Raw genomic sequence first — 13,566 nt, forward strand, 5'->3', positions numbered from 1 at the left:
CAAGAGATTGAGACCATCCTGGCCAACCTGGTGAAACCCTGTCTCTACTGAAAATACAAAAATTAGCTGGGTGTGGTGGTGCGCACCTGTAATCCCAGCTACTTGGGAGGCCGAGGCAGTAGAATCCATTGAACCCAGGAGGCTGAGGTTGCAGTGAGCCGAGATCGTGCCACTGCACTCCAGCCTGGGCGACAGAGCAAGACTCTGTCTCAAAAAAAAAAAAGATTGAAAACAGGCCAGGTGTAGCAGCTCATGCCTGTAATCCCAGCACTTTGGGAGACTGAGGCGGGCGGATCATCTGAAGGCAGGAGACCAGCCTGGCTAACATAGTGAAACCCCATCTCCACTAAAAATACAAAAAATTAGCCAGATGTGGTGGCACGTGCCTATAGTCCCAGCTACTTGGGAGGCTGAGGCAGAAGAACCACTTGAACCCAAGAGGCAGAGGCTGCAGTGAGCAGAGATCATGCCACTGCACTCCAGCCTGGGCAACAGAGTGAAACTCCGTCTCTAAATAAATAAATAAATGAAAGACTGAAAACAGATCATTGGCCTGGGGTGGGATTAGGGAGTCAATGTAGGGCATTTTGGGGGGGGGGGGGTGATAGAAATGTTCTAAAATTAAGTTGTGGCATTTTGCAATAATTTATTTCATATGACACCAAAAGCACAAGCAATGAAAGAAAAAACAGGATGAATTGGACTTTCTCAAAATTAAGAATTTTTGTGTAGGCCAGGCACGGTGGCTCATGCCTGTGATCCCAGCACTTTGGGAGGCCAAGGCAGGCAGATCATAAGGTCAAGAGATTGAGACCATCCTGGCCAACATGGTGAAACCCCGTCTCTACTAAAAATACAAAAATTAGCTGGGTGTGGTGATGCGTGCCTGTAGTCCCAGCTACTCGGGAGGCTGAGGCAGGAGAATCACTTGAACCCGGGAGGCGGAGGTTGCAGTTAGCCGAGATAGTGCCACTGCACTCCAGCCTGGTGACACAGCGAGACTCCGTCTCGGAAAAAAAAAAAAAAAAAGAATTTTTGTGCATTCAAGGATATTATCAAGAAAATTAAAAGACAACCCACAGAGTGGAGAAAATATTTGTAAATCATATATCATTTGTAAATCATATATCATATCATATATCTGTTAAGGGCCTGTATCTAGCATGTATAAAGAATGCTGGCCAGGCACAGTGGCTTACGCCTGTAATCCAAGCACTTTGGGAGGCTGAATCAGGAGGATTGCCTGAGCCCAGGAGTTCAAGACCAGCCTGGGCAACATAGTGGGGCCCTGTCTCTACAAAAAAATAAAAAATTAGTCAGCCATGGTGGTGCACACCTGTAGTCCCAGTTACTCAGGAAGCTGAGACAGGAGGATTGCTTGAACCCAGGAGGTTGTGGCTTCAGTGAGCCATGATCATGCCACTGCACTATAGCCTGGGTGACAGAGCAAGACCCTGGTCCAAAAATAATAATAATAACAATAATCCAATTAAAAATAGTCAAAGAATCTGAATGGACATTTCTCCAATAAGCACAAGAAAAGATGCTCAGCTCAGCATCACTAATCATTAAGGAAATGCACACCAAAACCACGATGAGATATTACTTCACACCCACTAGGATGGTTAGAATCAAAGACAGATGATAACAAGTGTTGACATGGATGTGGAGAAATCGTTACCCATATATACTTCTGGTAGGACTGTAAAACGATATAGCAACTTTGGAAAACAAACTGGCAGTTCCTTAAAAGATTAAACAGAGTTACCTTATGACCCAGTAGTTGCTCAGTGCACAGCTAGGTATGCACTCAAGAGAAATTAAAACATATGTCCAAACAAAAACTTATACACAAATGTTTATAGCAGCATTACATAATAACCAAAATGTGTAAACCCAAATGGCTATCAATGGATGAATGGATAAACAAAATGTGGTATATCCATGCAATGGAGTATTATTTGGCCATAAAGAGGAATGAAGTACCAATACATGCTACAACGTAGATGAACTCTGAAAACATTAGGCTTAGTAAAGGAAGATAAGACAGAAAAAGGCACTACTGTGTGAGCCCATTTATATGAAATGTCCAGAACAGGCAAATCTATAGAGACAGAAAACAAATTAGTGGTACCAGGAGTTAAGGGGGAGAAGAGAAGGAATGACTGCTTAAGGGTACAGGGTTTCTTTCTGGGGTAATGAAAACATTCTGGAATTGATAGTGATGATAATTGTATAACGTTGTGAATGTACTAATGGCCACTAAATTATACACTTTAAAATGGTGAATTTTATATGAATTTTACTTCAACTTTAAAAAAGAAAAAGAATGAAGTACTGCTGTGTGCTGCTATATAGATGAAACCGGAAAACATTAGGCTAACTGGAAGATGCCAGTCACAAAAGACCACATATTATTATGATCCCATTTCTGTGAAATATCCAAAATGGGCAAATATATAGAGAAACAGAAAGCAGATTAGTGCTAGCCAGGGGTTGGGGAGGACTGGAGGGTGATATCTAAACAGTAGATTTTCTTTTGGGGTTGGTGAAAATGTTCTAAAATTGATTCTGGTGATGGTTGTACAATTCTGTAAATACACAAAAACCATTAAATCTTACACCTTACATGGGTAAATTTTATGGTAAATTGTATTTCAATAAAGCTTTTTTAAGAAAGAATCAGGGCTGGGTGCAGTGGCTCACACCTGTAATCTCAACACTTTAGGAGGTCGAGGCAGGAGGATGGCTTGAGGCCAGAAGTTCAAGACCAGCCTAGGCAAGACAGCAAGACCCCATCTCTACAAAAAAATTAAAGAAAAAAAAGGCCGGGTGCAGTGGCTCACGCCTGTAATCCCAGCACTTTGGGAGGCCAAGGCGGGCGGATCACGAGGTCAGGAGATCGAGACCATCCTGGCTAACACAGTGAAACCCCGTCTCTACTAAAAATACAAAAAAAAAATTAGCCGGGCGCGGTGGCGGGCGCCTGTAGTCCCAGCTACTCGGGAGGCTGAGGCAGGAGAATGGCATGAACCCAGGAGGCGGAGCTTGCAGTGAGCCAAGATCGCGCCACGGCACTCTGGCCTGGATGAAAGAGCAAGACTCCATCTCAAAAAAAAAAAAAAAAAAAAAAAAAGAATCATTGAGTTAGTGTGGAATGGACTCTGATTTCAAGGAAAAGGGAGGGATAAGAAATAATTTTTCTTTTTAAGAGAGACAGGGTCTATGTTGCCCAGGCTGGAGTGCAGTGGCTACTCACAGGTGCGTTCATTGGGCACTACAGCCTCAAACTCCTGGGCTCAAGTGATCCACCTCAGCCTCCTACATAGCTGGGACTACGCCTGGCTAATTTTTTTATTTTTGTGGAGACAGAGTTCTTGCTATCCTCAAGTGATCCTCCCACCTCTGCCTCCCAAGTAGCTGGCACTATAGGGACATGCCACAGTGCCTGGCTAGAAATAATTTTTAATAGTGTAAATCAATGTACTAATGTCTTTATCTAATAGAATCTTATAGATATACCAGGAGAAAGAATAGACAGTGGTTCGCAGATCAGCAAATTAGCCTTAGGCTCCCGGCAAGGAGGCTACTGCAAAAAGTGCAGGGTACCTGGCTGAGAAGTGGAGGGACTACGGCCTAAAATCCTTCCATGGGTGCTAGGGATGGAGGTAAGGTTTTTTTTTTTTTTTTTTTTTCTCCTTTCTCACAAAGACACTATTTGCTCACCGAACTATGCTTGGGAGTTGTGTCCACCAGACTTGGGGAGAGGCGTTTTTCTAATTCATCTTACAGGCCAGCTGGGGCCAACTTCACCCCCTTGCATTATTAAACCTCTTTCTACCATGGTTAACAACTTATCCTTTCTTTTTAAGAGACAGAATCTGGCTCTGTCACCCAGGCTGCAGTGCAGTAGCATGATCTTGGCTCACTGTAACCTCTGCCTCCCAGGTTCAAGCGATTCTCCTGCCTCAGCCTCCTGAGTAGCCGGAATTACAGGTGCACACCACCACACCCAGCTAATTTTTGTATTTTTAGTAGAGATGGGGTTTCGCCACGTTGGCCAGGCTGGTCTCAAACTCCTGACCTCAGGTGATCCACCTGCCTTGGCTTCCCAAAGTGCTGGGATTACAGGCACAAGGCACCACGCCCAGCTGAAACATACTTTTCATCATCTTACTATTTGGCATCTGTAACACTAGGGACCACTGGCCATTAATAATTTGAACTTAGCCAGGTGCTGTGGCTCACACCTGTAATCCTAGTGCTTTGAGAGGCCAAGGTGGAAGGATCGCTTGAGGCCAGGAGTTCACAAACAGCCTGGGCAATGTAGCAAGACTGTCTGTACAGAAATTTAAAAATTAGCCAGGCATGGTCCCAGATACCGAGGAGGCTGAGATGGATCACTTGAGCCCAGGAGTTTGAAACTACAGGGAGCTATGATTGCACCACTGTCCTCCAGCCTGGGCAACAGAGCAAAAATCTGTCTTTAAAATGATAATAACAATAAAAATAATTTCAATTCTTCCCTTAACTACCTACCACAGCAGTGAACGTTTATACTTCACAACCACTACTACTCAGCTTCTCTACTTTGTGCCAACTAAAAGTAGGTGCTATCTCATGGTTTTAACATCTGTTCTGTTTTTCAGTGGTATCAGCTCCTCTTGTTCTAGGTACTGTCAAACCTCAAATCCCAGTCCTGATGCTTCTCTCCAGGGCCTCTTCCCAACTCTTTTGATGGACATCTCTAGGAGGATTTCATGCCAGCATTTCAAACATGACAGGAGTGCTGGGGTGAACAGAGGGCACAAAACATACACGAGAAGAGAACCAGTGGATTCACACAATTTTGGCTTCAAGTCAGGAATAATGAATGGGACAAGGTGGAATGCTACATAAGATGGGCATGTAGATCTGATAAAGAGTGGCACAGGTTGGGAAACAAGGGAGGCTTCCACAGAAGGGAAGGGCAAAGGGTGTTCTATAGTGAAAAGGCCCAGTGGAGCGAGGGCATAGAACTATTTGGGGCTTCAGACAGTTAAAGTCGATGCTGCATGATGCCTGGGCTTGTCTTCTCAGTCTTCTCTCTTTATCAAAGAACAGGAACTTAACAAAATGTGTTGCAAGGCAAAGGAAAATAGCGGTGGGATAATAGGATTGATTTGGGAAGAGGTGGAGGCAGTGAATTCAGACAACTCCAACCACTTCATAAAGGTTCTCAGGTGCAGCCTCTTGCCTAAGATGACTGATCTCATCTGTGCCTGGTGGCAGGAGAGACTGATCCTCCTCGCAACACCTATAGAACAGTGGGGCTCCCCCACATCTCAGACACACATAATTATATTATCATTTTATTCCACTTTTTTTTAAATAGTAGAGATGGGGTCTTGTTATGTTCCACAGGCTGGTCTTGAGCTCCTGGGACCAAGCAATCCTCCTGCCTCTGCCTCCCAAAGTGCCGGGATTACAGGTGCAAGCCACCATGCCCGGCCTATTTTATTCCACTTCAGAGACCACCCCCTTTGTCCCTCAGATACATCCAAATCAGGAGTTAGGGATCATACTCCACTATGGTCCTGAATTATACAATAATGAAGTCCTAGAAGTCAGTAGCCCCTGGCTGCATGGTAGTAAGAGGTATGGCTGAGCCTGTCTTGCAGATCATCCAGTACCTGTACAGGCCAGGCTACACTGTTCTCCAGCACTCTCTGTAGCCACGTGCCAGTAACCACAGCCTAGGTTACCTCTGCTGGGCCAGAAATAGCTGCCTGAACCAGGAGCTCACAGCACCATCCACTCTCATCACCAAAGCTATGCCCAGGAGAAGTCCCACGCTGCTCACAATGAAGCCCACAGCCTCAAAAATGAACCTGCAAAGAAAGGTGGAGAATCTCAGGGAACAGAGTAGGTCTACTGCCTTTTCCCTGTAGAGGCAAAACCTTGGCCATCCTGGATGTTTAGGATCTTCATACTTTGTTCCAAGTTTCTCCCTCCCCACCACCTCTACTTCTCAAGCAAGTCTACTCACTTAGGGGCAAACACTTTCCAGACCATGAGATGCCTGCGAAGGATGGAGGCTGCCAAGGCACAGGCCAGAATCTAGAGGAGGAGAGGAGGGGCCACGTTACTTGTGAAGGAGAGGAGGAAGCAGGGCAAAGGGAGAGTTTCTACAGGCCCCTGTAAAAAATGGAAGCAGGAGAATAGTGCATGTCAGTGGAAAAAATATTGCATGTCCTGGGCTAGGAGTTAGGAGACCTACTTCCTGTCCTGCCCCAAGCACTGACTCACTATGTGACTTTGGGCAAGTCATTATCCATCTGTAATGCTAACACTCAGGCTCTGCCCCCAGGATGGAGGAAGATATCAGTGCCACATCTGCCTCTGGAGGAAAGGAAGAGGATCCATGAACACAGTTTGGGAAGAAAATCCTGGCTATCACCTCAGTTTTTCCAGTCTGTCCACTGATAGAGTAATTCTCAAATGCAACTAGCAGGGTCCAGATCTAGGCTGCAGAGGGGAAATGATCCAGGACTAGGATTAAGGAGACCCAGGTTCAAGTCTCAGAGCTGCCATTTGAGGCCACTGGGCTTGGGCAGCCACTTCACTTATGTGTACCTCAGTCAAGGCTCTCTCCCACGGTTTTGAAGGTCTGAAAGAAAGTGATGCACATGCGGAGAAAAAACACCAACTCCCTGATCTCTCTCTTACACCCACCTGAATACCAAGGATAAAGAGGTACTTGAGGCCCAGCTGCAGCAGTGCTGCATGGAAGTGGTGAGGCGCATCCCGGAGCCGCATCTCCATCAGTGGCTCCTCTTCCTCCTCAGGTCTGACTCTGCCATCGGCTTCATTCCCTGGGGGCTGCTGTCTCTTCCGCAGCCCTTGACTCTCACACAGGAAAGGCCAGAGGAGGAGCAGTGGGCAACCTACTGCCTCGGGAGAGGGTATGGCTGGAATCAATAGGCCACCCTGGCTGGCTCAGGTTCCAATTAGCCTAGGCCAAGGGGTGCCAAAGATCCAACAAACCCACATCTCTCCATTCAAATCCAGGGGTTTCCTTTCTTTCCACAAAGCCAGAGTAAACAATGGAAGCAAGTGAAGAAGGAGGGGGTACCTGCAAAGAGGAGGTGGGAGGCAAAGGTGTTGGCTCCCACTAGCAAAGCAGGCAGCCAAGTACAGGAGCCATGACCCTCTGGGAATCCCACAAAGGCTGCATGCCAATGGATGGCTGGAAAGACAGGCTGGTGGCCTGTGGAGTAGAAGGTCTGTGTGGCCATGAGGGCCCAAGCCGAGACTGCCTGCCATGGCACAGTAAAAGGACCTGGAAGAAAAGATACGCCACTTACAGTCACTTCTTAATCCCTAATCCATAGGCTACTGCTCCACAATCATATACTCCTACTACTTCAGTATCAATTCTCATACACACTCACATGCCCATCAGCCCAACCTCCTTACAGTCAACATTCTGTTATTCTAATTCTCTTTGTGGTACAAAAGCGCCATCAGGCTTATGTGAATCCTGCTGTGGCCAATCTCTTTCTTTCTCTCAAACACATACAGCTCACTGTGCCATTATATATTCACAATTTACTACTTCCATCACTGGAAGATCAAGAAATGTGCTCATGAGGATGCAGCATTTCCACAAGGAGTCTTAGAGGACTCCTTGTCTCCCCTCTCCATGAACCCTGGGAACCAACAGGAGGGATCAATTTGCTTGGCTATTGCAGGTAAGAGAGAGGACACCAAGAAGACCTTCCTAGCTGTGTGGGGCATGGGACCCTCTGTCAAGCTCAGGAACATGAGCAGCAACACCTCCTTGAAAACAAGAGAAGCCGAACTCCCATCACTATTGTCTTTAGGTGAATCAGAGCTGAGATATTTACCAGGGGTGGTGATGGGTATCCCAGCAGCAAGCAGATGTAGGAGAAGGAAGCTCTGCAGAAACAGAAGCAGGAACACAAGGCTGATGCGCTCCGCATGCAACAGCAGAAGTGGGAAGGCCAACAGGGTGAGGGCTGTGACCATAGCAGCTGAGTAGACACTCCCCAACTGATAAGCAGCCACAGTCAGGGGACCCTGAGATTTGGTCCTCTCTAGCCGGCCCCGGAACTCCTCCTGCATGTGTCGGTAGATTTGAGGGACCACATAATCCAGGTCAGCTTGAGAAGTGGGGGGGCCTGAGAAGGGAGTGAGGACAGTCCTGGTCCTTGGAGCGCCTGCCCCAGCCTTCACCAGCACCGTCACAGGCTTCCAGAGCAGCAGCGCGAGCCCTGAAGCAGCCAGCCCTGCTACAGCCCGAGGCAGCACCATGGATGCCCCAGAGACCAAGGCCCGGAGACGGGGGGGAGCCTCATCTGCCCCCGACGCCAATGCCCAGTAGGCAGCAGTACCCAATGCCATTAGGGGCAGTCCCCAGCGCACAAAGAGCATGGGTGGCTCGGGGCTCTTGAGATTACCATAGCGGCGAAGCCACAAGCGCACGGCAGCTAACAGGGCCACCAGCGCCGCCACACAAGTTCCATACCACAAATTCTTGGCTCGACCACCCACCATGGATGCCAGAGGACTCAGCCAGGGAGAGGAGTGGCAAACAGGTGTCTCTTCAGGGCAACGATGAAAAAGCCCAGCTAACCTTGTACATAAAAGCAACCCAATTCCAAGTCTCAGGGCATATGCACCATTGTGCCGTGGGGGGTTTGTTGTGGCTGAAGTGCCAAGTCGGGGCATTGTGAGCAGCTTAGGTGGAAGCAGCTGGCCCTCCCAGTGAAGCTGGACAACCAGGAGCAGGATGAATGAGCCCAAAAGGAAGGGGGTGGCCCTGGCCTCAGCTACAACAAAACTATCAGAGAAGAACACAGCCAAGCGAAACAGCAGGAGTAACAGGACGGGCCCAGGGAAGGGAAACAGGGTTGCCAAGGGCCTCTTGGACCCCCAGCCGGCCCAGGCTTTCCACAGAAAAGGCAGGAACGAGCTCACTGCAGCCACAGCCCCTAGAAGCACGAGATCTAGCTTCAGCTCAATAGTTCCCAGGAGTCCAGCATACGCTATGGCCCCAACCAGGCCCCACGCCACAGGTATCAGGAGTAGAGGACGGAATGGAAAGCCTGGGGATATTGCCCACTGAGATACCAGCAGGCAGATAAAGCAGGAAGCAGCCAAGAGCGCAGCACCCCCCGCCATGCGGACCAGAGAGAAACGAGCCCAAGACTCGAGGCACATGGCCCGAGCTCCCCGTAGGAACTGCTGCAGCTCAGCAATCACAGTCGGCAGTGTCGCCTCAGCCCCCTTGGGGCTCTGGAGAAGCCACTGGTAGTCAGCAGAGGCCTTGGAGAAGAGGTTCTGCAGCTGATGAAGCTCCTTAGCTTGAAGGTCCTGAGTAGCAGCTGAGTAGGTATGAAGAAATCGGGACACCTGGCAGAGAAAAGGTCAGAGGCCAAGGGGAACAGGTCAGAGACATAAATTGGGGCAGAGGCAAGAACAGGTATTACAAAAGGGGGTACCTGGAAGTCAAGGACCCAAACACTGTCCGGGATCGGGGAAGGGAGGGATAACGGAAGAGGGATAGGTATGGAAGGTGGGATTAAGACTAGTCAAAGGACAATAGAGTGATTCATTATGCTTCTTTCATGCCCACCCTAGCTCTGTCACCTGGAAACCCAGCCCGCTTACCTACCTGCCGAGCATTGAGATGGAGAGCTGAGGCTTGGGCTAAAGCAGAGGAGTGGGGCTGGGAGTCCTCACCCCCTGAGAATAGCTCAGTCATCACTTCCCCGATATTCCCAAATGGGATGGGCAGGCCCAGCAGCAGGGCCAGCGTGGGCACAAGGCTAACTTGAGGAATCACATCCGGCTCCTAAAGGGAAATGACAGTGGTCAACAGGTTCATCACAAAGATGAAGTCAATGTTTGGGATGGCAGACATAGGGGCCTAGATAAGAAACGAGAGTGGAGGATACCCAGGATCATGGATTTGGGGGCCTAAAATAGAGCTATTCATGAGGATGCTGTGATGGTAACATGGGCTGATTACTGGGAGAACAGATGAGGAACATCCCAGGCCTCACCTCTGGTGGGGTGCTGGGGAAGAGTGCTGTGGGGCTATACAGAAAGAGAGCAGCTGAGACCTCCAGCTCACTGTCCCCTCCATGGTCTCCATTTGTGGTCATCCCATGGTCCCCAGCCACTACCAGCAGTGTGTCATTCTCCAGACGCTCCACAAGTCCCCTGGGGGCCAAGAAATGTGTCAGGAGTAGAAATGGATAAATATTTTTCTCAAAAAGAAAAAAGATTTTTCTCAGGGGCCTATTCATCCCCAGCTATAACTCCGTTAGTAAGGCCTAGACCTTTGGCAAAGAGACATGTCTTCAGCCATGATCCTGATGCCCAAAGCTACACACTGAGTTAATCAAGATGGATGGAGCCTTTAGCTTCAGCAGAAGGCCTAGAGAAGACAGAATTCAGCCAGGAAAGAAGCTCTAAGATAAGAGCTTCTTCGAGATTCTCAGACACAAACCCACTCCCCCAGCCAATACCCCACACTCACTGGATCACCTGGTCCATCTGGCTAAGTTTCTTGGCCATTTCAGGGTGGTGAGGGCCATGCTTGTGGCCACAGTGGTCCACACCCAGGAAGTGAGCAATCAGCACGTCCCATTCACCACTGTCCACTGTGAAGGGGAGAACACTGAGCACAGAAGACTAAGACCCACTCCTCAACCCCAGCCAGGCTTTGACACTCCTCTATGTCCAGGGATAAAAGCCCAGGCTGTTACACCCATGGGTGGCTCAGAATTTGTGGACTAAAGCAGTTCTCCCCAGCTCCCAGTCTTAGAACTACGTGCTGTGGCCCCATGCTCACTGGTAGGGTAGAGGTGTTCCAGGATGCCATTGTCTACTGTGTCTAGGTCTCTGACATTGAAGGATGGGAAGAAGAAAGCTTTGGAGAAAGCACCAGGGAAAAGGTCTTTCCAGGTATCATCTCCCATGAAGACTACACGCCTTCCTGCAGGGACATGAAAGAGAGGTCAGAGCCTGAGCAAACATCAGAGTTAGGAGAAAAGAGGAAAAGAGGCCCTTTAAAGACCCATCAGAAGTCCCAACCATGCAACCTAAAGTATAGCAATTCCATACAGCAATCCTTATCCTTCAGGGCCTAACATTTTCCACCAGGAAGCTTTCCCTGATAACCATACTCCACCCAGACCTCACACTTATCCTTCCTACAAAATGCTCTCCTGGTTCTGTCTCTGGGTTTCTCTACTGATTTGTTTTTCCTGGGTGTATCCTGCTTCTTCCAAATCAGTGAATGAACAGGGCCTGTATTTCTCTGCTTGCTTCTCTACACTTGCAAGCCAAGATCCACATCTTCCCTTCTTCCCTTCTCCCTTTTACTGAGAGGTCTCCAAGAATAAAACTTACACTCCATTCAGATTAGAAGCTTCATAGGAACAAAGCCCAGATCCCTTCTCCTCTGTCCCCCAAACTGAGCTCCCTACCAGCAGGGCCCTGGCCTCTTTCTTCTCCTCTGTCCCCCTACACCATAGTCAAGTGTGCATCTGGGCACCCAAAGGTCTGACTCCCTGACTTCAAATTTTGAAGAAATTTGCCAAGGCACTTCTGGCCTTCAAAGTGGCCCACACTGACCTGCACTGGTGAGCTGCTTAATGAGATTGTCTTCCACTATGGCGTGGCTGGCGAAGTTACTACCAGCATCAATAAAGGTAGGGAGTGAGCCAGTGGTGAGGGCCTTGAGGCGCTGCATGGTGGTGGTAGGAGGGTCAACCTGAGATCGGTAGAGCCGGGCATGGTGGGGCTGAATCTCCAGGATCCTCTGCAAGGAGCTTAGTTTGCCCAGGAAGGGTAGGGAGACAAGAGGCTCTCCAGGCACGTGTGAGTGCTGGGGCTGGGCGAAGTCAAATCGCAGAGCATCTATCAGCACCAACACAACCCGTGAAAATCGGGAAGCCATCCAGCAGGCCCCAGGTTTCCCTTGGCTCCCCCATGGCAGGGACCCAGGGCCTGGAGGCTCTTGGCAGCTGCTATGGTTGGTGAGCTCCAAACGAGTGAGCAGGAAGCCACTGGTGAAGAGGGCAATGCCAGCGTAGAAGAGGAAGCAGACCCAGGCCAGGAAGAGCAACACTGAGGCTTTCTGCATCCTGATAGGAGTGGGGAAGTAAACTCGTTACTGTGGGGCAACGAACCAGTGGATATTCTGGTTCCTGAATACAAGCCTAGCTAGAGTCACTTCCTTCCAGAAACCTTCCTGGAGATAAACCATCCCATAGCCAACCCCTTGCAATATTACTCTCCTCCTATTTCCAGGCTGGGCGTGGTGGCTCACGCCTGTAATCCCAGCACTTTGGGAGACCGAGGCGGGCGGATCACCTGAGGTCAGGAGTTCGAGACCAGCCTGGCCAACATGGTGAAACCCCGTCCCTACTAAAAATACAAAAATGGGTGGCGGGCACCTGTAGTCTCAGCTACTGGGGAGGCTGAGGCAAGAGAATCGCTTGAATCGGGGAGGCGGAGGTTGCAGTGAGCCGAGATTGCAACACTGCACTCCAGCCTGGACAACAGAGAGAGACACCGTTTCATGAGGCCCCACCCCAGATCTACTCAATCAGGATCTTCGAGGGGTAGAGCATAGGAATGTTCACATGTACAGGCAGGAAATGCTAATGCTGAAAACACACAGTCACGAGGGAAACTTATTCCAATTGGTAGCCAGGCTCTCTTACAGGCCGTTTCTGCGCCTCTCCCCTCGCCAATCTCAATACCCACTAGGGTGGAAAGGGATCGAAGCTGCAGGGGAATCCGGGCCCAGCCGACGGCGCCGCCTGGCGGGCACCAAGGGGACGAAGGGGAGGAGTCACGCTCCGCTTCCGGGCGGCCAGGTTCTCCAGGAGACCTGAAGCACGACCTTCGCCACGCAAGGAGGCTGGGGCGCGGGTCGAGAGTCGACTGGGCCTCGCTGGGACCCAGGCGTGCGACCGGCTCTGCCTCCTCCGGTAGCTACCCAGCCTCCCGCTGGGCACCCTAGCTGCGGTACTAAGCACCTTGGTTGGGAGCTGAGGGAAAGTGGGAGACTCCCTTACTTAAGGGTGAGGGGAATATCGGGGGGTAAGGTTCTCGGGAGACCCTTGCTCACCTGCAATGGCACCCGGAAGTGCGGCGGCGGCGGCGGCGCCTGCTGCCTGGCAGCACAGAGATGCGCGCGCGCCAGACAGAGCGGCCTGCCGGTGGCTCCATCGCCATCTGCCGGCACCTCGATGGAAGTTTGGCCAGGAGCGTGGGGCTGGCCCCAGTTTGATGGGATATTTAGTAATTGAAAATTGGGGACAGGGGACCAAGCTGGAGGAAGAGTTCAGGGAACCACTGTCCATTCATGGTTACGACTAAGAGCACGGCTGCTGGAGTCAAACTTGACTTGAATCCTAGCTCTGCCGCACATATTGTCATTATTAGGCATTACCTCATCTGTAAGATGGAGATAATACTTATTTTCCCCTTTTTGCTTAGCTGAGTCCAACTGAGATTTCATTACTCCTCCTCTCAAAGCCT

General features: G+C 49.7%; 1 protein-coding gene across 3 annotated transcripts; it reads right to left on the reverse strand.

Annotated features, from left to right (window-relative positions):
* Positions 1 to 591: 591 nt before the first annotated feature.
* Positions 592 to 13,213, reverse strand: PIGO (phosphatidylinositol glycan anchor biosynthesis class O). 3 transcript variants are annotated; one of them, XM_032164068.2, is made up of 12 exons: positions 13,154 to 13,213; positions 11,650 to 12,161; positions 10,865 to 11,008; positions 10,550 to 10,673; positions 10,071 to 10,230; positions 9,680 to 9,859; positions 9,193 to 9,417; positions 7,890 to 7,941; positions 7,115 to 7,321; positions 6,715 to 6,929; positions 6,029 to 6,099; positions 592 to 5,870 (listed from the first exon to the last, which is right to left on the reverse strand). In XM_032164068.2, exons 2-12 carry the CDS (start codon positions 12,158 to 12,160, stop codon positions 5,741 to 5,743), a joined length of 2,019 nt encoding a protein of 672 aa, XP_032019959.1. In that variant the 5' UTR covers position 12,161; positions 13,154 to 13,213; the 3' UTR covers positions 592 to 5,740. The 3 variants fall into 3 exon arrangements, with proteins under 3 accessions (XP_032019959.1, XP_032019958.1, XP_058300658.1); XM_032164067.2 differs by having other exon boundaries at positions 7,890 to 9,417; XM_058444675.1 differs by lacking the exons at positions 592 to 5,870; positions 6,029 to 6,099 and having other exon boundaries at positions 6,748 to 6,933; positions 7,890 to 9,417.
* Between the last annotated feature and the right edge of the window lie 353 nt (positions 13,214 to 13,566).

Source organism: Hylobates moloch, unplaced genomic scaffold (assembly GCF_009828535.3).
Source record: "Hylobates moloch isolate HMO894 unplaced genomic scaffold, HMol_V3 SCAFFOLD_10, whole genome shotgun sequence".
Lineage (NCBI taxonomy): Eukaryota > Metazoa > Chordata > Mammalia > Primates > Hylobatidae > Hylobates > Hylobates moloch.

Bases quoted from the DNA above. Each gene is read 5' to 3' on its own strand.
- PIGO (XM_032164067.2), bottom strand. From the start codon at position 12,160: ATGCAGAAAGCCTCAGTGTTGCTCTTCCTGGCCTGGGTCTGCTTCCTC. The intron at 10,674-10,864 runs GTGAGCATGGGG...TCCCCTTCACAG, and splicing joins GGAACACCTCTACCCTACCA to TGGACAGTGGTGAATGGGAC. The intron at 7,322-7,889 runs GTAAATATCTCA...CTTTTCTTCCAG, and splicing joins GATACCCATCACCACCCCTG to GTCCTTTTACTGTGCCATGG.